The following is a 27,196-nucleotide window of genomic DNA, read 5'->3' as shown; positions in this document are numbered from 1 at the left end:
ATGCAATTCTCATGATTGCAAGTCAAAATTTAGGCCTTTATTTCATAGAAGCATGCAAGACTGGATCCTGTGACTTTACCTCCACGTGTGTACAATAAAAGCAGCCCCCCAGCCTTGCATATTAAATATCCTCTTGCCATAACACAGCACCCCCGATGGCACAGACCCACGCAAATTCATATGGTTGCATAAACACATTCATATAAACGTTCTTCCTTGCACCGCGGGAGCACAGAGAATGTGCTGGGGAGGTGGAAGATAAGGGGACCCAGGAGCAAGGCTGATAATTCTCACGGTGTGAAGGAGCAGTCCTGGTAGCCGAGAGGAGGAGGCTTTGTGCGTGGAGAGGCAGCAGGGCTGCGGCGCTGCCCCTTGTTGTCTCAAATAAGTTCCCTTCAGCCGGTGTGCAAGAGGCCAGTCCACACACAGCGTCGAGGTATTTGGTTTATTGACAGCTCTGCGCAGAAAGGGGTGCTGTGGGAAATCCACAAAGCCTTCACGACGACTCCCAAAACTTTTCGCTACTATACATTTTAGCAACAAAGACGCTAATGTTCATTGGCTACAAGTTACCTCGTTCTCTTACTAGTATTCTATCTTCTATTGGTTAACTATTCTCTCGCTTCTCATGCTAACTGGCCCGCATGCTCAGTCTTTCTCTTCTTTTGGGTCGGTGGGTTTGTTGAGTCGGTCACACATCTCCCCCTGCCGGAATTACGTTTTCCCCAGTCAGCTGCTTCCGCACATCGTCAAGTTGTCTTTAGCAGTTTCTTCCTTATCTTGGGAGTTCTCCCGTGAATTCTGCCTTCTTTGTGTCCACTATCAGTGGTAACGCCTTCTTCCCAGGCTTTGTTAACCTTCCCCTAGGTCGGATATCACTGAAACATGTCCAGCCCTGAACCTTGACAAGGCAATTCCACCGACAGCTAATTTGTCTTTTTAACGCCGGGACATCACTCAGCGCTTGCTTGACAGCTGCCTGTTTCAGGGATTAAATCTCTCTTCTTACTCATTAGGCCTGAAAGCTCACAAATATCAGACATCAAAGAACATCCTTTCTTAAGAAGATTTGTTTACATATTCCGCATTTCGGCAGCAACATCCGCACACCTGGCGGGCCGGGGCGGGTCTGGGATCAGCGCGCTCGCTCCCGCGCTGGCAAGGGCGCGCTCCCGGGGCGGCGGGGGCGCGCATGCGCGGCGGGTCTCCCCGCAGCGCTCGTCGCCTCCTTTGTGAGGGGCGGGCGCGGCCCCGCCCCGAGCGCGGTGCCGGGCGCAGACGGAGCGGCCGCGGCGGCGCCATTTTGCGGCGGTGCGGGAGGCGCGGGCGGGAGGTGGCTGTGGCGATAGTGCCGGCAGTAGCGGTAATAGCGGTAACGGTGGCGATAACAGCGGCCGTGGGTGTTATTGCTGCTAATCGGGACTAGCGTCCCCCTTTCGCCCCAGCCCCTTGGCCAGGACTCTGCCGACATGAGCGACGTGGAGGAGAACAACTTCGAGGGGAGGGTGAGTGGCCTCCCCTGCGCGGGCCGTGTCGAGGGGGGATCGGACCCGGGAGCGGTGGGTGGCGACACTCGGCGTCCTCGGGCCTGGTGGGGGTGGGGGCAGCGCAGCTTAGCTCTAAAATGGCTCCTTCAGGCGCCCGAGGCTTGCCTGGGCCGTGGGTGACGACCCGCGTCCCTCTCCGCTGCCCGCGTCTCTCCTCACACGCTCCCTGCTCCCATCGTCCCGGCGGGGTGCGGGCGCCGGGTCCCGGTGCTGCGGCCCGGCCCCTGCCCAGCCAGCGCGGGCTGATCCTGTGCAAACAGCGCTGCTGTAGCCCCGGGGTTCCCCCCGCTGCTCTGTTCCCTTCCCGCGGTCCCCAGCCGCCTGGTTGCCGCCGGGCCCGGGGGTCGCTGTCCTGCCCGTTCCCGCTCCCCCGGCCGGGCCGCCGAGGCCTCCTCCCGCCCGAGAGTGGAGGGACCCCGCGCCCTTTTGTGCGAGGTGAGCGGTCTGTCCTGGCTCGGGAGCCCCCTCCCGCCACTGGGGAGGTCCGGCCGTCGTTATTAAACCATTGAAAGTCATCGATCGTGAAGCTGAAGGCTTCGAACGAGCTGCTGTGGCTTTGTAACCTCGTTAGGCCTGTGTCTTCCCCCTGATGGCTGCGGGTTTTCATGCACACGTGTGACAGGTCCCTTCCATTTTCAGTGTTTTTGTGACTTTGGTTTTGTGGCGGTTTTTTGGGTTTTTTTTGTTTTTCTTTTTTTTTTTTTTTTTTTTTTTTGTTAGTGATGATCAAGTCAAGCAGGAATTAGAAGCTGCTTGAAACAGGAACGAAATGTGCGCTCCTCCCTCACAATTTACTTTTTTTTTTTTTTAAATTTTGCAGAGGTTTTCTTTTTGTTTGTTCTTTTAAGAGATTCTGTAGAAGAACACCTGAGCATCCTCTTGGTGACTCTCTGTGATGATCCAGTGACAGCAGCCTTGCAGTTACATATATAGCTACTGTCTGGGGAAACGAGCAATAAAATCTTGGAAGAACGGCATTACCTTCCACAAATTACTTTTGCATTACTATTGTTGCCATTTTTGTGGTGATTAAAAAAAAAATCCATAGGCTGCAAGTTCTTTACTTAGCTATGCAATAAGTACTGCTGCTTGCTCGCGCGAGGTAAAAACCTGCCCTTGTGTTGGTTGCTTGGACAAAAGGTGGCTGTGTAGCTAAGCAGTATTGGGGTAAATAAACAGATCTTTGAAGGGGAAACAGCTAAGTTTCAGAAACATGAGCAATGAGTATGCTTGGTTGGTTTTTTCTCTTTTTTAAGATGACAGTAATCTCCCATTTTACAGTCAAGAATTATATCTTTAAGGATTATTTTGTTATCTGTATTCCCAGTATAGGTTATTGTTAGGAAAGAGGTTATGTTAGGTTAGTTGTCAGAACATTGGTATTGGGCTCTTTGATGGGTCTGTTGTTTATGTTACAAAGCTGTTACAGCTCTGTAGTTTCAGCATTTCTGCACACCACCTCCTCCCAAATGTAGAAGTAAAATGTTTTGAGAGAACATGAAGTCTGAAAAGTCCTACGGTAGCAGTTTCTGTGACTTCTGCTTATCAGTTGTTCTTTTTTTTTGGTGTGATGGAAAATTTACCTGTTGGAAAGAACTGATGACTATGTTGAGTCTTCATTTGGAAAACTTCATTTGTTTTTGCTTCCTACACTGAAAATTCTCAATCAGTATGGCATAGCTGAGCATAATGGCAGGTACTCGATTGATTTCTAGTTGGGGGTTTTGTGGTTCTACTGAAGAACATTTGTAAGCCTTTTCATTTTTTTTCTTCAGTAATGCTGCTTTGTTTTGATGGTACTAACATTCTTGAAAAAAGAAATTATATTTCAGAGTAATGTTTTATTTTTCATTTCCACTGAAAGTGCTCACAGGCATAAAATTAAGCACATATAATTTTGGGGCTGTAGTGTTCAGTCTGCTATTCCCAATTGGATAGGACTCTGTCAGGCACTGAATGTCCTGATGCTTCAGTTGGCTACATCCAGGCACTGAGAATAAAGCAGAAGTTGTCACTGGGAGAAAGAACTGCAGAAACTGGAAGAAAGTTTGTAAATAACCTATTTTCATGGAATTTGGCACAAATAAGAATTCTGAGTACCCTTTCAATTCTTCCACCCCCTGTCAGTTTAAGTGCTAATTAGTGTGATGTGCTTTTATAAACTGAATGCCGAAAGAGTAAGGGTGTTTTAAGTTTACTTTGAGGCCTTTTATATTTCATCTGTGTAAATGCATATTGTCCCAAAAGCACTTTAGTGAAAGTTGAGTATCAGCAGAATTGTTTCAAATGCTAATTTTATCGACAGTAAGATACTGTATGTGCTTTACTTCTAATTTATTTGTTTTAAATCATATTGACTAACCTGAACAGGCCAGTAGTAATGATGGAAATAACTTTCAATGAAATTTCTTAGTTTGCATTCTTTAAAACTTCTATTTCTAAAGTGTTGGGTGTGAAATCATTGTAGAGCTTTTCCTACTTAAACTCACTCCTTTATTGACTTTTTATTTTTTAAAGCACATGTTAATCAAATATGCTCAGACTAATCAACATCTGCTCTGGTTTTGTGCCATTTTGTTTCAACTTAAGCAAGTTCTCTCTTAAGAATGTGGCTGGTTGAACAGAAGAAAATCCCCTCCTCAAGCATGGTTATTTAATAGAAAGAAATTGACAGAGGAATTATTAATACAGTGGATGTGCTAGAGCTAAGTTTATGGACATTAAGAATAAAAAAAGATTTTAAATTCTGCTTCTTATCCAGTGACTTGGTTTTGGAAACATCAAAGTATTTTATCACTATTGCGTGTTTTTTGTGAGCAGTTAGACAAATGAGGCTTTTTTAATCTTTTATTTCTGTCAGATGGCAGGCAACTCTTACTTCCTTTCATATTTTTTGTTATTTTTTTATGGGCTATTGTTTATTTGGTGTTCAATCTGTGGTGCAACTTTAGATGTTTCCCAGAGCAATGAACAGAAGGGAGTCTAAACAAACCTGCACTTCAGTAGATCCACTTGAAACTTTGATCAGTTTTTTCTGTTGAGCTTCTGGTAACAATTCATTTCTGCAATCTTAACAGTTTAGTTGTTTTCTACCAGTATTAATGTGTTGTTTGTCTAAATAGGCAAAACCTTTTATCAGAACAAAGGTAAAATTCCATTTTACAGCTCTGTATTGATTGTCTTCCTTCTAATGAACCTGCAGTATGCAGGATCTTGTAGGGGAATAAATAGTATAATCTAATAATACACTTCAAGAAATGCAGGATTTTGCATGTGGTCCATCCTGTTGAAGGAAGTATGCCTATTTTATAGGTACACAAGTGGCTTTTGGGTTAGTTTAGCTGTGAAAGTGCTTTATATTTTCTTCATGAAGTTTGGATGCAAAATACTTAGATACGTATAGAATTACCTAACTGATCAACTTTGAGATGATTTCTTTGGCAAAAAAAACCCCAAGGGCTTGTTTGCTATTGTATTCCACCTCTCCTGCAGTGGCACTCTGCCACCTCTATGGAAAGGAAGGAATGTTGCTTCCCACACCTTTTCAAACACAAGCACAATGGACTGCTAATGCTCAGGGGTTCTGCCTTCACTTGGAGAGTGCTGTGGTCACCCTGCGGTGTCTAATGACAATGTGGGAGAGTTTTTCTGGGAGTCAGTTTTTTAATTTTTATTGTTTTAATCAAGCTTAATAAATTCTGCATTGTTCTGGACCATGTCAGCTGGGAAAACTGCTCAATTTGAACAAAAATTCTTTTTACTGTCTTCTATGTGGGGTAGAGGAATGGCTACAGAACCCTCCCTGAAGAGGTGTATTTTCAAGCCTCAGTGCGAAGATTAGCTTGTAATTTAAAAAAGTTTACTGCTGAAACCTTTTCTTTCTTTTCATAAGGTGGATCATTGAGAAATACATAAAGTTTGGTTATTTTAGTAACTTCTAAAATATCCAGGTCTTCTAGATAACAACTTATAAGATGCTTTTTATACAGAAGCTTATTGCATGTACTGTTGTCATATTTATAGACGATTACCTAATTAAGGGATCCAGTTTTTTTTAGTATGGTGGCACATCACAGTATGAAGCAAAAAGGGTTTAACTTCTCTTTTGAGTTTCAAGAAAAGTTGGTAGATTCCTGCCAAAAAGTAATCTTGTCCTCATAAGTGAGATGTCGCTAGCTTAACAGTTCTATCCAGCAAATGTGGGCTGCTGCTAAATTCATATATCTTTTTTGACTGCTTATATTTTTTGTCCCCTTTTAATAGAGTTTGACTTAATTTATTTTTCTAGTTTGGGTAGGAATTTTTAATAAGATTTTTGGAAATGGTATTGCTAGACCACTTGTCCTGTCCTTTTTTTTTCACTCTGGGTCAAATGAATTTCACCTGAAATTTGTGATTTAATGTCAGGGATTTATTTTTTTTTTTAATTTCCCATGCTTTGCTATAGAAAGCTTAGTTTAAACTTACGTCCTTATTTTTAGTTAGCATCTCACTCTAAATTTTGATAGCCTTTCAGTCATACTCTGAAATTGGAAGGTGAGAGTTAGGGTGAGGCATGACAAGTTCAGGACAGAAGAGTAGTGTGAAAGAACATGGGATTGTTTTGTTTTGTTTGGTTGGTTTGATAAAGGTGTTGGTTGGTTGGTCAGTTGTTTGTTTTGTTTGTTGTGGATCCCCCCATGTTCTTTATCATACCTTCTCTTGATGGCTGGAAAATGGAAAGCATACTTCTTCAAGACTTCTGCAATTCTCCTCTGCATAAAAGTGTTTTAAATGCTTTTAAAATAGTAATTACATTGGAAAGTAGTATTTCTTTCATAAATTGCAAGGAATTTAAGTGATAGAACTTTTTGATCAGTTAAACTGTTTTACCAGGATAGATGACATACGTGGACTGACTGATGCCTGGCTCAGATGGATCATCCAAAGTTGCTGATAGTTGTTCAGTGTCTGGGTTTATATGATTGTGGAGTAATGGGGGTGGAGGAGAGATCCTTTCTATATCACTTTGGTTTGTTACTTCCTGGGATAAAGGACAGTAACAAGGATTAAAAATATTCCTCAGAACTCTCTTTAAATGCTTCTAGTTGTGTATTTTATCCAGAGAATCAGTAACTGAAGCTGCAAACCTTAGATTTATTGTTTGTCTAAGATTTTGGCTCCAAGTTTCAATTCGTGGTGAATCATTAGTCCCATTTCCTGGTGTGTATTTGAAGAAACCACTTACATCTTACTCTAAAGAAGCACACTGTTACAATCGAGTTGGGTTTTTGTAAGTGTTATTGGCAATGGGGAGGGTGTATGGGGTTTTTTGGTGTTTTGGGGAGAGGTGTTTTTGGTGTTTTGGGGAGAGGTGTTTCCTGGGAAAAGTGTTATTGGCAGATGCAGGATGTCTTTTGAAAGGGAAGTCTTACCTGAAGAATCTTACAAAGCTCTGTTTCTTTTCCTGCAGACTCTAGTGGCAGCAAATCTAGATAGTTTGACATGGGGATAGTGAATTATCTGCCTACAAGTTTGTAAGGGTGAAAGTAGTGACTGGACAGCTGCATAATGAAGCCCAAGGCATTAAGATAGGTACTGTACTGTAGGAAGCTGGTGGGATGAGGAGCTGAGTTAAAGCTGAGTCTCATCTGTGACCCTTACATGACTACGGATCTTTAGAACAGAAAGATGAGAAAGTGCTGAGGATCCAAAGTGCAATTTTAGTCTTTTCTCTCCTACACAATATTTAGTTTCTGTGGTAATAACAGAGCTAAGATGAGAATGCATAGGTTGCTTTAAGACTGGTACAAAATTAAGGCGTTTAAGGCATTTTAGTGCTTTGGGGTAGTAGAGTTGTCTGGTTTCTTATGTTAAAGATTACATACTAAGAGTGTTGAGGACTTTTGTCATACATATTGCAGAATGGATATAAGTAGTTAATGAAGAACAATTGGGTTGGCCTGTGATGTAGACTAATATACAGCTTGCTAATTGTTTAATTATAGTGGTAAGTAGAAAAGAAAAATTCTTTAAAATCTCTTTGTGATTCCTTGAAGCTCTGAATCCCTTAATCCCTGCCTGTAGTTTTGCTGATATAAATATTACGAGGCACTTTTTCAGCATTGTCCTTAAGTCCTCAAACTTTTGGAGGTTATTGTGATTCTCTTAGTCTCCTTTAGAAGCATTGTAGGAGTTGTAACTAGGTGAGCTATATTGCATTACAAGATGAGATGTAATTGGTTGCCAATGACAGTGTGCAACTGCTATCAGGTAATCTCTCTTCAGCCGCAGTTTACATCCACAGTTACTTGGTTGAGGAAGTTTGAAATCTCTAAGAATTTACATCGTCCCCTGTGTCACTGTAGTTTTCAAGTTGTGTGTTTGTGAATACAGCCCATAAGGGTCTCAAACTTCCAAACTATATCAAACTATATTCAACAATATCTAATTATGTAATATTTGCTTTTGTTAACTTTATATAGTTTTGGTGTCATAGCTGATTTTATTAAAGACTCTATGGGTGGGTATTGTAAGATGCTTCAGTTGAATAGCCAAGAACACTAAGCTGACTTCTACATTGTATGGGAGCAATTGTGTCCATGGTATTTTTGGCACCTCCCAACACTTCTAGATTGTGCAGGATTGGGGGGTGGGATGGGGGTTGCCTTTGTTCAAGTTTCCAGAGTTCTGATTCAAGAATTGATCTTTCAGATGTAAAAAATATGGACAATGCAGTACCCTTATGAAGAAGGAGTGTCTGAGGAGGGTGAATTCTTTGCCTTTTTATTGAAGGGTGTTTTCTAAGTCTGATGTAACTTTGATTGCTTTTCTTTATTACTGTTCATTTTGACTGGGGAGAGAAATACAAATAGTTCCCAGAGAAATCAGCAATTGTTGCAAGTGATGAGTTATAAAGAGAAGAATTTTAAGAGGCTGTCAGACATTGAAGAGTACAAAGAGGCGAGGTGATAAAAAATCATGTTAGTGGTTATATGAGAAATTTTTCTTTATTGCAAACAGTGGATTTCAAATGTTAAACCACCAAATTTGATAATATTTAAGGGCATGTTCATAATTGATTTCAGTGAAGTCCTGTGGTTAGCTCAGTACATAGCCATCTTCATAAGGGTTACATGGTCCGCCGTTTACAGCCAAGCTTTGAATTTGGCCTTCATTGTTAAAGTTTGGCAGGCTATCATCCTGGTAGGTGACATTCTCCATGAGTCCTTTGTCCTTTTTATTGTGGTAAAGGGGAACAGTAGTGTGCCTGCAATAGTTGTTAGTAAGGGGCTTCTCAGGTTCCATTTCTGGTGAATTTACTGTCTTGAAATATGAAGACAGCATCCTTTGAAAAAGAACTCCCACCCAAGGTAGTGAAGAATTTTAACTGCAAAAGAAACTGGATATAGGTAGAGTAAGAAAGAGAAAAAATTGTGAGGACGGTCAGGAGAAGAAATCATGCAAATAAACATGAAATGTGACACCTTGGGGAGGTGAACTTGGTATGCATTTTTTCATTAAGTATTTCGTAAAGTTACAAATGTATATAGCATACTGTTCTGTAGGGGTTTTATAGCTAAGCTCCCTAGAAATGCTGTACACTATAAAATGTGAGGAAATCCTAACCTGCTCTTTGTTTGCTTGTTTTCCTAGTTTTTCTCTTGTGTGCCTTACCATGCAAGAAAAAAACCCCTCCTGTTTTTACTTCTATTGGATTGCTTTAACTGTACGGTTCTACATCTTAGTTTATATGGATTATATAAGGAAAACAGGATAACAATGAGGAAGAAAAAGTAGGAAGAATAATAATTTATGTTGCTTATACCTATGTGCATGTATTATGCAAGTAAGTATGTGCATAGATAGGTTTTGACTGGAAATCTTGGGCCATTCTGTTGAATTTAATGTGTTAGTAATCTGTAGGAGTAAAATTTGGGATATTTAATATTGGAAGCGCATAGTTATTATTTTAGGGGGGGGAATCACTGATACCAACACTTCAGTATATTTGTGCTAATTAGTTTTTAGTGTATCTATGTATCTTACAAAACAAAATCTCAGAGGGGAGGAGGGTAGCTTTGCAAATACAGTAAAACACTGAGAACTCAGTAAGCTTATTGTTAGAACATAGACACTTATACAGTTTTAAAGATATCTTTTTTAAAAAGTTGTTTTATAAAATAGTTTCTTGCACTTTACCTGCTGGCTTTTCAATTTGGTAGATAACGTCTGAACTCCAGCAGAGTTTTATAATCCCCACGTGCTTAAATATACTAAATGTTCTTTTTCCATTAAGGTTAATGTTCGTGAAGAAATTGAAGAGTTTTTTCCAAGAATGTGGAAGATAAATCAAGATAAAAGAAGGCTAATGAAAAGTATTAAAGATCAGAAAATTAAAATTGAATGGGGGAAAAAATTGAACAGAAGATTGGTCAGATAGAAGCACTTGAATATTTTTTTAAGGCTATAATGAATTGTTTGAATTGGGGAAGAATACACGAAGTATGAAAAATGAAAAACTCAATGAAGAATGAAGAAAAGTAGAAAGCAAGAGTGAAGTAGAATTAAAAGAATCTGGAAGAATGAATGGGTCCTAGGTTAAGTAAATGTATGGTTTATGTTCCAGTGTCTGTATGATCAAGTTGTAGATGAATTTGCATGATTGCTTAGTTAATAGAGAATTGGTGATCTGGTTCAAGCAGGGACCTATTTGAGGCAAGCATACAATATTAACAGTGGGTTAGCAAAATGAAATTTTTTTGGAGGGTATTGTCTAACCATTTGTTTTCCAGGAGCAATCAATATAATAGAATTACTGTACTTTAAATGTTAGGAGTTAGGCATTTACACAACCAATACCATTTTTAATACTATCTTTTTTGTTAGGAGTCTCGCTCCCAGTCAAAATCTCCAGCTGGGAGTCCTGCTCGTGTAAAATCAGAGAGCAGGTCAGGATCTCGCAGTCCATCGAGGGCTTCCAAACATTCTGAGTCGCACTCTAGGTCAAGATCAAAATCAAGGTATGTTCAGAAAGTTATTCATGTCAGCTGAGTGTTACTGCTGTTATTTTGGTAGGTTGACAAAGTTTATTTTTCCCTGTTGTAAAAATGACAAACTTTTTGGGATGTATTAACAGTTAATTTGCCTGTTTGTGCTCATATAGGTGTACAAAGTTGGGAAATGATTTCATGGGTATGAATAGAGGAAATACCATTATTAAAAGTAGTAATGTAGAAATCACTGCTGAAATATATGGGTTTCTCTCGTCCAGAAGAGAGAGAATGGATTGCGTTTCAATTTTGTGAAGCTCCTGCTTCCTTCTTCCGAAATTGTTTATGGAGGAATTCTTGTGTGGACCTCTCCTTTAAGGGGAAAAACAAAAAAAAAAAAAGTCAGGTCAGACTTGGTGCAAAGCATAAGGGTTAGATAAAAAGAGTAAGTTGTCTAACTGTTAGAAATACTGGAAAACAGTGTTTGTGAATGTTCCTGACATTCTTTCATTGGAAGCTTTAAAAATATAATCAAAAACTACGTCTTAAATTGGGTGTGGATAGGTTCTTTATTTATGAGAGTTTTAAGATTTACATTAATTTTTCAGTGCTGCACATGTCTTCTCTTTCCTTCTCTACCCCCAAGTATGGATGTGTGGAGGTAAAGCTTTATAGCTTTCAGGTCTGATGGAGCTTGCATGGATCAGAAGAGAAATGTCAGGCTTTTTTCTCTACATATGCCATAAATATTACCTGGTTTATTCTGCCCATCTTCTCTGTTCCATTTTAGCAACATGTTGATGAAAATGGGGAGAGCTACTGAATGTTTCTTTAACAACCATAGGAGAAACCAGGAAACAGCATCTGTAGCACTAGAGGGGAAAGAGGAATAGTCTTATGTTGTTTCTCCTTCCTAGTTCTTGGGAGAGATCAGTAATACATCTTCTCTATTTATACATTTTGTTCCAGAGCAGCTGAAAGAGTTGCTGTGCTCTGAATTGCCAAAGTTCTATTAATGTTACAGTTTCTCTTCTTGTAATGTTTAGCCAGATGATTATTACCTACCTGTTTTAAACAGGTTATTATCAGCAAGACATTTGCAAGGAAGAGTTTTGAGTAGTAGAGCAGATGTTGGGGTTTGCTTTATTTTTGTGTGGAGTAATTTTCATGCCTAGGTAAACTTTGCTTGTAGATATTGCAACACTGTAGTCCTGCCAGATATTTCAATTTTTCAGTCAAAACAGTATTTTGCAGTGTGGCATGTCTAGTTTCTGTGTCACTGTGTAGTTGTTAGTTAAATAAGCAGCCAAGCTGATGTAAGTTTAAACTCTGAAATTCCTGAAAACTGTTGTGGATACAATCCTTAGTGTATGCCAGAAGTACTCTCGAAGAGTTAGAAGTGGTGCTGCTGAGCAGGTGATTAGAGATCCATGCAATCTTTAGATGTGCAAGGTAGAAAAAGCTTAATGGGTTTAATGTTGTAGACACCATCTAAAACAAGATTTTTCTCTAGAAAATGTACTGTTTACAGTTCAATAAATTATGACCATATGCATTTGACCTGACTGAAGGCTTTCTCTTTGTGGAAGATCCAGGTCCAGAAGACATTCGCACAGACGTTACACTCGTTCCAGATCGCATTCTCATTCCCATAGGAGACGTTCTCGAAGCAGGTCGTACACACCAGAATACCGTCGTCGCAGGAGCCGTAGTCATTCTCCAATGTCCAACAGGAGAAGGCACACTGGCAGCAGAGTATGTCATGTTCAAAAAGGCTGAGTATCGACAAAACAATTGCTGCTTGTATCAGTGTAGTCCAGCTTACCTGCAGGCTGAGTTTGACCTGCTGTTTTGTAACTGGAGGGTACAGGAATTGTGTGGGAGTGGGGGTTATGTGTGGAGCAATCTGTCCTTACAGCTGAGCACTTACTTCTTGGGCCTGCAGCTAACTGGCAGGGAAGTTGTAGAATTTAATTGAAAAACATGCTATTGCAAGTCAGCATGTGCAGGTATGGTGACATGGGCTTCAGTCAGCTCTGGAAGTTGAGCTGTTCTGATTCTTTTTTTTTTTTAAAAAAAGTATATGTAACCTTTACAAAAATGAGACCACATCTGTGTGTGCTGGCAACCTGCAAGTATTAATAAGATTGACATAGGGATCCACAGAAGGAAATTCCCAAGTGTTTATTTGCTTGTAGAGCATATGTTGAAGGTTGCTTGTGATTTTATACTTCTGATTATTTAATTTGGTTTACCTTGAAGTAAAGCCTTGTGTTATTAGGTAATAAGTAAATCTTAATAGTAGACTAGAAAAACTTACAGTTGTGAAAAGGTGGCACAGTAAGTCTTTCAAAATATAGATGAGAAATGTCTCTGTATGAGCAGGAGGAAATACAGCTACACTAGCCAAAATCCAAAATACTAATCTTGTCATTCTGAGATTTCTCCCAGTGGCCTTCTTTGTAACAGCAGAATGGTTGGGGTTGAAAATTGGTAAGCAATTTTGCCACTTCTTGTAGAGAGAGCTTGCATACTAGGTTGATGGGAGGCAGTACAAAAACCTAATACAGAAGCTGCCCTCTAGTTGTCCGCAATCTGTTTAGGCCTTCCAGTGGTGATGTAGTTGTCACTTGGCTCTTAGGGTCTGCAGACTGACCTCAGTATTCTCTTGCTTCGAAAAAACTAACAGGGTTTAAGTGTAAGAGGGATGTTAAAAACATGGAACAGGTATGGATGTGTGGAGGAATTCACCTGAACAATGATTTAAAAGACAAATTTCATTATACTTACAGGATTTCAGTAATAAAATTAGTGCAGTTGCCAGTGCCATTGAAATATGGAGTATAAATTACATATCTTGATGTATATAATTAAAACTTCTCAGTTACAAACTGCCAGGTCTTGTGCTCTTCAGCTATAGTGAGGAATTGCAGAATATTTGTATCTTAAAACAGAAGTTTGCACTTCGACAAATGGAAAGAAAGGAACTTCAAATAGATGAATAGTGCAGGCATCTTATTTTCACAATAGGTTCCTGAACAAATGTGCTGAAAAAAATATGACAGACGATCTAAACCTTTTCAGTCTTTGAATCACGCTGAAAAGCAGGCTCTGAGACATAAACTATTATGCATAGACGACTTACCTGAAACTGAAATAAAAATTTCAGCTGTGTCAGCTTCCACTTGTTATTTTGGCAGAAACATTAAATCTCTTTGCTTGTTGCTGGTGTTTTAAATTGCTGCATCTCGTATTAGAGGTGCCAGAGACCTAACTGAAAAATACGTTGATTTTGATCAAAATAATTCCTACAGAGGATTTGGCATTAGATACAAATTCTCTGGCATGTAAAGAAATTTTGAACCTAAAAGAGAACTTGAACCTTGTACTATTACATATTTGACTTTGTCCAGTTGAAGTGAAATTTATTAAGTATCCCACATCATGATAGAGATTGAAGAGTTTTGTGCTAAAGAAATACGCATGCTTTTGGATTACAGTTTCACAGAACTGGCCTTCAACACTTGCTGCTTTCTAGATGAAAGAATCGGGTGCCTTTCATCCAGCTTACAAGTGGAAAGATTAACTGACAAGTGTAAATATTGACTTTCAGTATATTGGATAGGAAATGCTGAGGTGGAGGAAGTTTCAGTAGAAGCTAGATTATAGTTAAGTTGTCTGTGCTTAGGGGCTCAAGTGCTCACAGGTAGTGTGGTCAGCTGCAGGCAGTGTGCACTCTATAGTGCCTGTGATGACCGTGCAAAAGGGCTGAAGGTGGGAGTTCAGGCTGGCCGACCTGTTCTCAGCACAGGTTTGTGTGTGGTGCCTGCCCCTTGTTGGTAACTTCCGTATGAAATACTAATAGCATGGGTTACTCCTGTTCTATAGCTTTTTTGTAAATCAGAATGCTAAATTTTGTCAACTGAGTTTTTTACCAATATGAGAAATTTGTCGTGGTCTTTTTTCTAAAATTAAACCCATTGAAAGTAGTTGCTTTTTGAAACAATCTTACAATTAAAATGGTAACTGTTAAAAGTGTTAAACTGTGTATTACCTGTTTAGTTTTCTTCAGATTAAATTTTTTATAATTGATAATTTTTTGCTATAAGAATATTCAGTTTTTAATTTTTTTAAAACTGAGTTGAACATTTGTGTTACCAGGCTAATCCAGATCCTAATACCTGTCTTGGAGTGTTTGGTCTCAGTTTGTACACTACTGAGAGAGATTTGCGTGAAGTCTTCTCCCGTTACGGACCTCTGACTGGTGTCAATGTGGTTTACGATCAACGGACTGGACGCTCAAGAGGATTTGCTTTTGTGTATTTTGAGAGAATTGATGACTCTAAAGAGGTAAATGCATGCTTTGCTACTTTTTTCAGGTGTGCTCTTTATGCATTATCTTCATTAACTGCCTGTAAAAAAAGACAAGTTTTTGAGTGTGTATTCGTGTGCAGATTCTCACACTGAGATTAATTTTAAATGCTTTGTTCAAGCAATGTGGCACTTCTAAACAAATGGAGCATTGGAGTTCAGTGTTCAGGTGCATGGGCAGATTTTGAGCATAAGCTCAAAATAAGATTATTAAATCGCCAATAAGCGCTGGACTTGGATTTTAGTCTGTTACTTCAAAATGCAAGTCTTTAAGGCTCCTATGTTGAAAGTATTTTTGAAACATTTTGGAAGTTAAAGTTTTAAGTTGTTTTCTGAATGAAAATTCTGGAGATTCCCTGTGTATTTTCCCCTTTTAGGCATGTCATTGTACATTTGAAAAACAGTGGGGTTTGTCTTGATTTGTGCCTTGGTCCATTGCTTTCCTGGTTGTTTAACAGATAGCTGTTAATAGTTAGACTGAGTTGTTAGTATAATTGATCTGTAAAGAGAGAATCAAAGAATATGAACAGCAGCCTGTGTTATGATTCACCACAATTTACAATAAGCAGTAGTTTTTTTACCGCTGTAATGATACTGTGAACTTTACCACATAAACTGAAATTCATAGATAAAGTTGCTATTAAAAGTAAAGACACCCTCTAAAATCATCTTTAAGCCTGCATTCTGTGCATCTCTTTCTTTTAAGACAGAGTCACGGACTTCATCTTGTTTATGGATTAATAGGTTTGGGCAGATGTGCCGTGTGCATTTGCTAAGTTTTATTTATAAGGAGATACTAAATGTGACTCCTCTCTTTATAGATCATTTAGTATTGAAGGCAGGGAGGATGACAGCTCTGGAACCTATCAGGAGCTGAAAAATAAGAATGACGATGCTACTTGATGTTGTTTAAAAGAAAAAAACTTTTATTTGGATTACTTGACTGAACTAAGTTCTTGTGTTTGACTTCTGGTATGATCCAACTGAGAATCAGTTTATGGGAAGAGCAGTCTTGTAGATGTGTATATGTGTGGTTATTGCAAATAATAGAGGTAAGTAAAAGGACACAAAACTTCCTTTAGTGTCCCTTCTGTATTCTCCTGCAGTCTCAGTTGGAGAGGCTGGTAGAGAGGTTAATGGGGTGGACAGCTGTATATCCATCTGTCTTTAATGGCCTGCTCTGTTCTAACTTCTGGCTTTGTATTTCTTTGCACACTGAATATGCTGGGATTTTGAAACAGCCAAAAAAGTGGCTGTTTTGTAAAACATTTCACATCTGAAATATTTGCACAGTATTTCTTGGCACATTCATATACCAGTCTTGTCTGTTTTACAGCTTCATATGTCTTTAGAGGTAGGTTTTTTCCCTGGTTGCCACGGGCAATGGTCATGTGTGATACCATGCATTTCTTAAAATGTTCCGTGTAAAAAGCATGAAGTAATTTGTTTAGTATAAAGCTGTTTTGGCAGATGCTATGAAACTGGAATGCAAAGGAAAACAAAAAGGGATGTTACTTCCATTCAGAAATACAGAAGTAAGGATTAGGGCCTTAAGCAGGAACTGAAATAATTTGGAATGTAATTAAACCCATTTTTCTTTTCTCCAATGGATTGGTGCCTGAAGAGGGGGGAAAGGATGCAAACTCTCCCAACACCTGGAATTTAAATAACTGAAATACTTTGGCAAGAAGGACAGAAGCAAAACTTGTTTATTTTACTTATTTCATGAGCCTTGAGGACAGATGTGAAGATGGCAATAAGCAGCAGCTGGTGTAGTAAAAGGGGAGATATATAAATATAGATACATAGACAGCTGTAGGTGTGAAATTTTGTGACAGGCCCTGTAGGAGAACACTGAAGGAAATGTAGGAATTCTGTGTTTGGAAGATAGTCTGAAAGGTTGCGTGTGTATAAAAGCAATGATACTTGAATTACTTCTGTTCTGAATAACTAACTCCTCTGAAAAAAATAATAATTTCAAAAACTCCAACCAACCAAAAACAGTAACCAGAATCCCAAACCTCCAACATCCTAAACATCTAAATAATGAGCTGATATGTTGAACTAAATTCCGGCCCTTTTAAAGAAAGATGGATTAAATGAGAGTAGACCTCTAGAGAAAAAGGTGGATTTTTCATAATCTTTACTATTGCCCTTCAGGAAGGCTAGCATAGGGAAGCTTCCCAGCAGACATGCTCTGAAATACAGCTAATACTAAAATTTTACATCAAATTAATTGTGAGTAGTTACATTTAAACTTTCTTAACTTAAAGATTAATCACTGTCAGTTGTGCATGGATTCTTGGGCAGGTAAAATCCCTCAGGTTATTTGTCATCCCTGTTACCGCTTTTACTAACTGGATCATTTATTGAACTAGTTAAAATGTTGCTGTGAGTCATGATTTTGAAACCAAGTTGTGCAGTGTCCATATGGTGGTAAAGACATTTTAAGTTGTCAACTAAATCAATGTATTGGAACACCAAAGACAATGTAAAATAGCATTTCTTAAAGGTGATACTTCTCAGTGTCCTAAAAATACAGAATGGACATTTTACTTTTACTTAAACTGTTTTAGAACTTCAGAATTTCAGTTTGTGACACCATAGCAGCCTTGTTGGTAGCTGTTCATGAGCATCTTTATTATAAAGAGGAACAGAAGCTTAGCTTTTGATAACTACTACCCAGAGAAGCTGCCAAAGCATCACAGTAGCTTCAGACATTCCACTATAACAGTACTGAGAAAGAAGTTTTCAAAGCATGTGTCCAGTCCAGGAGATTTCTTGTAGGATATGTTCTATTCTGTTTGAAACTCTGCCAAGGTTAAGATGAAACTTCATGATCAGACATAAGGTTCCTTTTCCATCTGATGTCTTTTATTGCTGTGGTACAGTGTTTGCAAAATAACACTCGTCTGAATTCTTAGGTTTTGATCCTTTCTGAAGATGCTCATGGACACTGTCTTTAGTTCAAAGTGTGATAGCAGACAGTAAATGTCAAGGACTGATGGGTGTCTAGGAAACAACTGTTGAATGTCTGATGATTGTATGGAAGCCTGAGGATTTGCTGTGCCAGTGTTCTTGTCTTTCAGCTTGTTCAAAACCTGTTTGAAAAGCTTCTGTCATTATGTACCTGTTTTTAGAATGAGTATAGTGGGTTTCATTTATTGTAAGGTTGTTTTATTTTATATGGGTTTTTAAAAATATTTGGTGTTGCTTTTTTGCCTTGGGTGGTGCAGTGTTTTGTCTTGGCCACTCTTTTCCAAGTCCTCAGAATGTGCAAGTCCTTTGCATGTGCAACATGCAAAGGGCAATATCTGTAAACATCTGTTCAAGACTTGTTTCTCACACTCTGTTACGTAGTTCTCAATATTGGCAACACTGGCATGCAGCCAGTGTTGTAATGTTGTTTTGCAATGTTTTCACTAAATTATAGAGGATATTTATCAGCCCATCACATAAGGATTTTCCTCCTGTGTTTAAGAGGATTACAAATTTCTATGTACTAGGATGAGAAAAAAATTAGGTTGATGGGGGAGAATTGATTGTGTCAGGGTCTTACTTAACAGTAAATTGAGAAAATCATGAGTGAAAAGTGCTGGCTGTTCTAGCGACGTGGTTCTTACTACAATTACCAGGGATGTCATATGCTGCTAAACCAACTTTTCAGTAGCTCAGACTGTGAAGTGTTAGTTGTTTAAACTGAGGCTACTGTGAATGTACTGTCTGTAGGAGGAACGCATCTAAGAAGCATCAGCTACAGCAGCTGTTGGCAATATGGAATTTTCTAATGCTAGTTAGATGTTGTTCTTCAAAAAGTTTTGAGTACCTTTCCAGAACCATTTTCTTAAGTGCTGTTGATTAACAATCAACACAAACCAGTAACATCATTCAATTGCCAAAGACCAAAATAATAATGGAGTTTATTAGTTCAGCTTGAAAAACATACAATCTGTGGTGCAAGCAACTTGCTTATAACCAATGTTATTGAACAAAACTCCCATGGCTTGTTGAAGTATTTTTAAGTATTGTTTAAGTATTGTTCATGGTATCAAAAAAGCCCCTGATATACCAGAAAAGAGCACTAGAAGGTCTCAGATGTTTGGAATTACAAGTTACAGACTTCTGGACACTCTGAAATACCATGGAATTGCTAATACTTGCAGGGACATCCAGTTCTTCATTCTGGTTCTCTAAAATCCTGTATTTCTTGACTCTGAAGCTCTAAAGTATGCTTTAAAGATAATACATTGAACCAATCAATGCTGAAGGTCGTAATTGTATATGTTTAAACGTTATTGAAATCTCAGACTGGAGAATGTAAAATGAATGTTGTTCAAAAGTGAAATGGACACTTGAATTGAGCTTGGCAGACTGCATCAAGTGTAAAAAGATGAGTTTCTTTATTAATTCCATCAGTTTGGGGTTTTTTTCAGAATTTTTTTTAGTTGTTCTCAGTAAATCCAGAACTGAATGAGTAATCAATTACTGGAGGGGGGAATTTAACCCATTGTGTCTTTCATCCCTTGCTGTACCTGTGATAGAATGGAGATGATGTTTTTCTCAGCATCGTTAAATGCAGTAGAGAACTTCTGGTAAAAAACTAACAAAGAAACTCCAAAAACTGCAGTGAGGAAAAGAAAAGGCAGTACCTTGTGCAGTTATTTTTAAATCGTGAGAACACATTTTTAAAATAAGTCACAATATAAACTGCTTGTGCTTGACTATTTAAGCATATTCAGTCTCTATGTGTCTGACTTTGTAGTGATGGAAAGTTATTGAAATAGTTATCCAGACTGAAAGTCTCTAATTTTTTTAGTGAATTCTGGATTAACTAATACCAGCCACCCATGTAAGTTTATGCATTTAATTAAAAGTTGTGTTTCCAATCTTTTTACTCTATCTACCTAATTGGTCATACATGCAGAAAACATTACATACTGCATTAAATATCAAATGACATTGAAATCTTTCTTAAATTTATTGCTTTCTGACTTTTTTGAGCCGCTGGAGATGACACTGTAGTTCAGGAACTGCGCATTTTGTAAACTAACACCTTATAGATAATCAGTTTTCTCATTATGGATAGTCTGCTGAAGGTTTAAAACTCCAAAACTTTAAAAACTTGATCCAAGATTGAACCTATGCCATTCCCAGTCCTAGTTCTGTTTTCTGACTGCAAACATATAGGTGTATATTCTAGCCTACAAAAATCAAGTTTTCCTTAGAATTTGCTACTAGAATTGTTACTGTATGTTTATAGGAATGCTGTGTTCTTGCTTACTGTCCTCTAGCAAAAGCCATGCAAGTCTTTTAATGGCATTCAGATATTTGGAAAATAATCCAGGCTGCAATAAAAATAGATTGTTGATCGTTAAAGACTCCTAAGAGGGCACTGTTTGTCTTAAACCCAATATTATTTGATTTTTTTCTTTTTAAAGTTTAATTTCATCATCTTAAACAGTATTTGAGAATGTCTTCAGCATTTTTAGAGAGAATATGCAATTTTTTCTCTTTGGCACTCAAATATTCTTAACACAGCAGTCATGCACACCCAAAACCATCAAGAAAAGGAAACTGAAATTTGTTTTCAATATGGCATGCAGTAAGACTGTAAAATCCAAAATTTTCTTGTAAACTACTTCAGCTTTCAATAAAGCACAGATTTGCCTGTGATTAGGATCACTTAAATATTTTTACGGCCTTCATACAAAATAAATACTGTTTATCAGTTACATGAACACAGGTTTTCAGAGAGAGCTTTTTGTCATCTTGCAGCAGTCCTTACCTAAAAATGTCAGCTTAAGTACTTTACTCCAATGACCTGAGGTGTGCAGTTAAGAGTGGTGCAGAGAATCTTCTCTTTAGAAGCAATTTCCAGTTGCTAATTACTGAATGTGAATGATCCATACTATTAATTGTTGTAGATTTTGGCTTTCCTGTGTTTGGGGATGCAGTCAGAACTATAAGAGGCTTTGTTGTTTTTGTCTATCTATTAAAGATTTTCTCTATTTTATAAAATTTTAGTTGGCAATTATTCCTGACAGCTCTTAAAATAAAATGTTTTAATATTTGGTAGGACATTAGAAATTATGGCCAGGGTGTCAGGAGTTCTGTGCAGTCTGCTAACCATGATCTTTATCCACTGAAATGTAATACATTTCCTGGTATTTCTAAAACAAACAGGCAACTCTCAAAATTAATTCTTCATTTCTCTTACTGTTTTGTTGGTCTTCTCTATACTGCTCCCTCTGTCAAAGAATTCTTCCTCTGGAAGAGGTGTTTGTTGGCATAACTAAATAAGACAAACATGCCAGATGTTCTGGATTTGAGGTGGCTTCTTGTCAGCTAAGCTTATTATTCTGCAAGTTGTTGACTGGAATTGAAAATGCCATGCAGCAGAAAATTTCTTACAATTTAACTTGCTGCATTTCCAGAAAGATGTGTTTCATCATGAAGGTAATTTTTTAGCCAGATATTTGCAGCCTTCATTGTTAGGCTTGTGCACACATACTTTCCTAGGATGCGTGCACAGATTTATTTTCATTTACATCGTCCTTGTGGGGAAAAAAAAAAAAAAAAATGTTAAGACTACAAGGCTAAAGCTGAGGAATGTGTTTTAGTCACAAAATATACCTGAGTGTATGTCAAAAGGCTGGGAATGCTCTTTGCTGTGCCTTGCAGTTGGCTAAATGTAGTTAGTTTTGTACAGGAACACAAATCACTAGGTGGCGATATAGTATGGACACAAACAGCATTACTAAAATACAAACTCGCTCTCAATAAATACATCCATGATCATCAGTCACCTCCAGTTTGGACACAACAGTTAAATCATATGGATATCAGGTTTCTGTATCTCCTTTATGATTTGTATGTAAGTTCAGTAAGGCTCTTGTTAGCGCTGAGATTTTTGAATAAATGTTTCATTATTAAAAAGAAGAAAAAAAATTTCTCTGCTTAGAGCCACCTTCATGTTTTGAGGTTGTGTATTGTGTTTTGCAGATAAAAAAATAGCAAGGTGGCTGTGTTCTTTAACTCAAGATTGTAAGAGTGTCTCTTCTCCAGACATGAAAAATCAAAATAATGTGTATTGGACTAAGTGTTGTGCTTAGTGTTGAGAAGTAAGTGGTGTGTATTGGTATTTTAGGGATTCTGTAGCAGAAAACAAAAGCTATTAAAATTCAAAAAGCATATTTAAAAAAGAATCCTTGAAAGTCCATCATTAGCTGTTAAAATTAACTGCTGTGGATTTGTTGGGGTTTGGGTTTTTAGGTTACTTTTGAATGACTGTGAATCTCAAAAGTACATTGTGCTCCTTTGAATAACTTACTTTGATGGTTTGAGTTTGTGAAAGGCCATTGTATTGATTCTCAGAGTGGAGAAGCTGGGGCTGGAACACCCAGCGAGTGCGTGCAGGGGCTGCGGGCAGTTCTGAAGGCACGGGCGTCTGAGCGCAGACCCTTGTGTGTATCACTTAAGCGAGCTGCTATTGTGAGAGGGAGTGGGGAGGAAGGTTGTAATTAGGTATCCATGTAGGCTGAACCCGCCATTTTACTAAGCTCTGCTGAAGTAGGTCCTTGTAAGGGAGATGGCAGGAGGCTGGGAGAGCATGAAATGGCAGCCGACGAGCAGTAATCCGGCCATATGCACCCTACAGGAAGCCACTGTTTTGCACAGCTTTTGAATCCGCCCGTCCCCTCTGGGTCAGAGACGGCGGTAGGAAGGATGCAATTTTCAGAAAAAAGCTGGTTTGACTTTCAGTTTACCTTTCAGATGGGTAGAAGATAAAGTCTAGGGAGAGTGGCTGTGTTAGTGGTTAGCCTGTGCTCCCTTAAGAAGGGATTGAGAGTCGCATTAGTTCGGCGCCCCAGTGCAGTCCTGTAACACCACCGGCAGACAGGCATGGGGACAAGAGATGAGCCGGTCGCCACAGTGGGGCACTAGTAACCAGCCTAAACAAGACAAGTTCCGGGCTTGTTTTTCTGGTGGAAAATAATGTGTTTGTACATAGCCTTCCATAGTTACCAGTGGTTGCAGATTTCACATCCCTGTTCCTTGTCTCTCCTGCAGGCAATGGAGCATGCAAATGGCATGGAGCTGGATGGCAGGAGGATTCGAGTGGATTATTCAATCACCAAAAGAGCACATACACCCACCCCAGGCATCTACATGGGCAGGCCAACACAGTAAGTTCAGTGGATTTAAACTGAATGCTGGATTCTGGTTGAAGAAATTACTAACATAAAGAATGCAGTACTGTGGTTCACATACACTTCTAAATCCTACTGTTGTTTATTGTATCCTTATTTATAAAAATATTGAAGGACCTGTTAATAAAAAGTAATATCTAGCATGATCAATTAATGTATCCTTAGCCTGCTGAAATACTAAGGTGCCCACTTGCCTTTGATTTTGTTGAGAATTAGGGTCAAATCCTTCATTTTTCTGGGAATTTTGAAGGTGTTTTTATTTAAATATTTTGTTTGTCTATTTTTGTGATATAGTCTTAGGTGTCTGACTTACTACAAGACTACTTTAAAAAAGATTTAAAATAATTTATATTTACTTTGTATCTAATGATTTAACTCAAGATGAAGACTAGATATATAAAGGGGGTTTTGTTTTTGGTTTTTTCTTTTCCCCTAATAGCAGTGGAGGAGGTGGTGGTGGTGGAGCAGGTCGTCGCCGGGACTCATATTATGATAGAGGGTATGACAGAGGATATGACAGATATGAAGAATATGACTACAGATACAGGTACCTTATCTTTATTTCATTTCTGTAACAGTGGATTTGTTGATTTGTTGGAAAGTTAGATGATAAAACATATTATTCAGTTTGTAGCAATATTCTGCATACATGCCTGTTATGTGTTAGAGCCTCATTCCCTTAGGTTTTATAGTGAAGTAGTCAGAATCTTCAGTGTTTATGTAACTTGGTTTTTCTGTGGGGCAAGGGGTTAATTTTGCTATGTGAAGGAGGTGTAGAGCATGTATCCCAGGAATCAAGTGGACAGATAAAAAGGGAACTCATTTTTCTATGCTGTATATAGAACCAGGGACAGCTGATACACACTGCTGTTTAAAAAGGGATTATTTGTAGATGGGATTTTTAATGCTTGACATTTCATAACCATCTTGCTGTTTTGAAAGTTATCTGGTTTCAGAGAATGTTGTTCAACAAGAATTGTAGGCATCTGGAAAAGCACTTCATGTGTTTGTAAGGCTAGTGAGAGTTTATTAAATTCTTTGTCTGCGAATATCTTAGACTTTAAATACATCAAATAGAGAAATATAAAAGCATTTGTTAAGTAACCATAAGCCACAGCCAAATAAAGCAGAAATCATTCATGCAGGCCAAGTCTTTCAGTGCTAAGGAAGTGGTTCTGTTCTGTAGAAGTGATGTGAATAAGGCTTCTTTCATAATGGATGTTGTTTGGTTTCTTTTTTAATTTCCTTTAAAGGAGACGATCACCATCGCCTTATTATAGTCGATACCGATCGCGATCAAGATCCCGTTCCTATAGTCCAAGTAAGTAAATACAAGTGAATAAACAGAATCTGGCTGACACAAACATTGTTATATGAATTGATCACTGGGGATTCTGAACGTGAAAGCAAAAAAAGCTGGGCACAGTTAAGCTGAGATAATGTGTACAGTTAGTTTATGATTGTGTAATTAGTAATTGTGTCATCTTTTGTGTTTTCCAGGGCGCTACTGAAGATCAGAAGAGTTACAGTTGAGGACTTGATTTTTAAATACAAAGTTCAGATCTTTAGCATCCCTACTGCTTTCCCTTCCATCTTCCCTTTCTTGTCCTCCTTCCAGCTCTTTCACAAGTCTTTGGTTCATTTAGGATATACATATTTTCAGTTGAAGTATTCCCATTTTCGATCCCTTCTTATTGTAATACTCTTAAATATTGTAATTGTTGTAGTTTTTGTGTAGTAAAACATCTTGAGCAAAAAAATAGAGAACCCCAAAGTGCTGATACATTTTGGAAGTCATTCCTATTTTATTTCTAAGACAGTTGGACTCCTGACTAATCAGAAGAGAACATTGATATTTTTAAAGCTTGCATGTCATATGTAGTATACACACTCGGATACTTTAACATAAACCTGCATTTCCAAGTAACTTGTTAATCTTTCTGTTAAAATGTTTACCTATTACTTTGATAAACAAGTAATGACTTTTGAGTCTTTTCTGTAATGATGAATTTGCTTAGATAGTCATGAACCAGAGGATTTTTTAATTTTTTTTTTTTTGTCAAGTAGTTTTTGTCTACTTTTGAAAGTAGACTATTTGAGCTAGATCAGAGTTTGGTATTTGACTGACTGGGAGAATAGATCCTTGTACACTCAAAATTAAGGCTGTGTGTTTTATAGAAAAAAGTTTCTGGATTGCTACACAGTGGATAACAGTTGAAATTAAAATTGTTAAATTTCTGGAGTCTTTGTGGTACTTCATTGAATATTTCCCCTTAATTGGTGCAGGAGAAAAAAATATTTATTGAACATAGCAATTAGTTATATAATTTGCTGTTCATGAAATAAAAAATGGCCAACTTTTTGGTATTAAAATAATGATGGAGCAAGTTTTGTTTCCAGTCCTTTTTGAACTTTTGGAAGTGTAGATAGAAAAACCTATAGCTACATGTAAGCCTTTTTTTCCCTCAATAAAAGTTAAGTCCACTGATAATGTGGTTTCTTGTCTTTCATTCTGCGTCTTGTGTCACTTTGGTTAAACAATACTTGATACTGGGGTGTGGATGATAAAGTCAGCTTTTACCTGTCTTTTCAGGAGCCTTGTCTTCCCTGAGAATCAGTATGTTGGATCATACGGGATGGCTAAGCAGGGTGGGTAGTCCAGCTTTCTCTTGTGCCATCTTTGTCACTTGCTGGAGTTGTGGTGAGATGGTCGAATAAGAGAAACGCTGTTGACTTTCTTTAGTTTTGTGGCAAGTGGCTGGTTGAACGTTGATGTTGCCACAGGAAGAGGAATACAGCCACAAAGCCCTTGCAGCAGATTTTCATCCTGATTGTCAGGGAAGGCCAGCAAGAGAGTTTGTCATGATTTTAACAGAGTTAAGTGTGTAAAATGTAATTGCATTAGCTGTTTCTGAGTGCTGGTGCCAGGAACTATTAACAAGTAGTTAAAAGAAACACCAGCACACATCTTAAAAGCCTGATAGAATATGCCAGGAGAAATTGGTGACAAAAAAAATTCTAGCTGTTCAATACCTTGAACAAATTCTGTTGTTCAATACCTTTGAATCCATGATGTCTTACCATAAATTGCAGTTGAAAATTCTTAGTAAATTGAAAGCAGAGTAGCTGAAACACTGAAGCCAAATCTTCCAACTCTGATGAATTTACCAATATTTATTGGTGATCCGGACAAATTAGAAAATGTTGGGAAAATCGTTCTCTCTAAACCAAAGTCCCAATATCTCAAGATAAAGAACTATTGCTATATTTAATTTTGGTTTTCTTTCAAAATATGGTTAGCCAGTGTGACACTGCAAGGAGGATCCAGGGAGCTACAGGCCTATTGGCCCAGGATGGTCATGGGGCAGGTATCTTGAGTGCCATCACACATGCTGGACAACCAAGGGATCAGGCGCTACCAGCATAAGTTTAGGAAAGGCAAGTCCTGCCTGACTAACCTGATCTCATCCCATGACCCAGTGACCCACTTAGTGGGAGAGGGAAAGGCTGTGAATCTTGTCTACCTGGACTGCAGCAAGGCCTTTGAAAGGTACTGTCTCCCATGGCCTTCTCCTGGAAAAGCTGGCAGTCCCATGGTTTGGGACTCTTTGCTGAATAAAAAGCCAGTCTGGATATCTGGCCCCAGAGGGTGGAGGGGAATGGTGCCACATCCAGCTGTTGGGCAGTCCCAAGAGGTTCTCCAGGGCTCAGCACTGGGTCCCATCCTGTCCATGTCTTTTATCAGTGACCTGGATGAGGGGATTGGGTGCACCCTCAGCAAGCTCACAGGTGATGGCAAGGTGGGTGGGAGCACTGATCTGCAGGAGGGTAGGAAGGTTCTGCAGAGGGGTCTGGACAGGCTGGATCGATGGGCTGAGGTTCAGTAAGGTAAAGTGCCAAGTCCTGCACTTGGGTCACAGCGATCCCAGACAGTGCTACAGGCTGGGGGCAGAGTGGCCAGAAAGCTGCCTGGCAGAAAAGGACCTGGGGATGCTGGTCCACAAGCTGGCTGAGCATGGGCCAGGAGTGAGCCCAGATGCCCAAGAAGGCCAGCAGCAGCCTGGCTTGGATCAAGGATAGTGTGGCCAGCAAGATC

The 27,196-nt window shown here is 38.8% G+C and overlaps 1 protein-coding gene across 5 annotated transcripts; it reads left to right on the top strand.

Annotated features, from left to right (window-relative positions):
- The first annotated feature begins 1,241 nt into the window (after nucleotides 1–1,241).
- TRA2A (transformer 2 alpha homolog) lies at nucleotides 1,242–25,588 on the top strand. Of its 5 annotated transcripts, XM_041466131.1 has the most exons (9): nucleotides 1,259–1,505; nucleotides 9,826–10,137; nucleotides 10,416–10,549; nucleotides 12,109–12,274; nucleotides 14,681–14,869; nucleotides 22,961–23,076; nucleotides 23,540–23,647; nucleotides 24,354–24,421; nucleotides 24,601–25,588. In XM_041466131.1, exons 4-9 carry the CDS (start codon nucleotides 12,242–12,244, stop codon nucleotides 24,609–24,611), a joined length of 525 nt encoding a protein of 174 aa, XP_041322065.1. In that variant the 5' UTR covers nucleotides 1,259–1,505; nucleotides 9,826–10,137; nucleotides 10,416–10,549; nucleotides 12,109–12,241; the 3' UTR covers nucleotides 24,612–25,588. The 5 variants fall into 5 exon arrangements, with proteins under 5 accessions (XP_041322064.1, XP_041322063.1, XP_041322062.1 ...); XM_041466130.1 differs by lacking the exon at nucleotides 9,826–10,137 and having other exon boundaries at nucleotides 1,242–1,505; nucleotides 12,115–12,274; XM_041466129.1 differs by lacking the exon at nucleotides 9,826–10,137 and having other exon boundaries at nucleotides 1,242–1,505; nucleotides 23,543–23,647.
- The last annotated feature ends 1,608 nt before the right edge of the window (nucleotides 25,589–27,196 follow it).

The sequence above is a fragment of the Pyrgilauda ruficollis genome, unplaced genomic scaffold (genome assembly GCF_017590135.1).
Source record: "Pyrgilauda ruficollis isolate IOZ18807 unplaced genomic scaffold, ASM1759013v1 scaffold2, whole genome shotgun sequence".
Lineage (NCBI taxonomy): Eukaryota > Metazoa > Chordata > Aves > Passeriformes > Passeridae > Pyrgilauda > Pyrgilauda ruficollis.
Note: the sequence above shows the minus strand (reverse complement) of the source record. Positions and strands in the feature narration are given on the sequence as shown.

Excerpts from the sequence above, each read along its gene's own strand:
- TRA2A (XM_041466128.1), top strand. The coding sequence starts at position 1,470 with ATGAGCGACGTGGAGGAGAACAACTTCGAGGGGAGG. Across the intron at positions 23,077-23,539 it reads TACATGGGCAGGCCAACACA|CAGTGGAGGAGGTGGTGGTG; the intron begins GTAAGTTCAGTG and ends TTCCCCTAATAG. Across the intron at positions 23,648-24,353 it reads GAATATGACTACAGATACAG|GAGACGATCACCATCGCCTT; the intron begins GTACCTTATCTT and ends TTTCCTTTAAAG.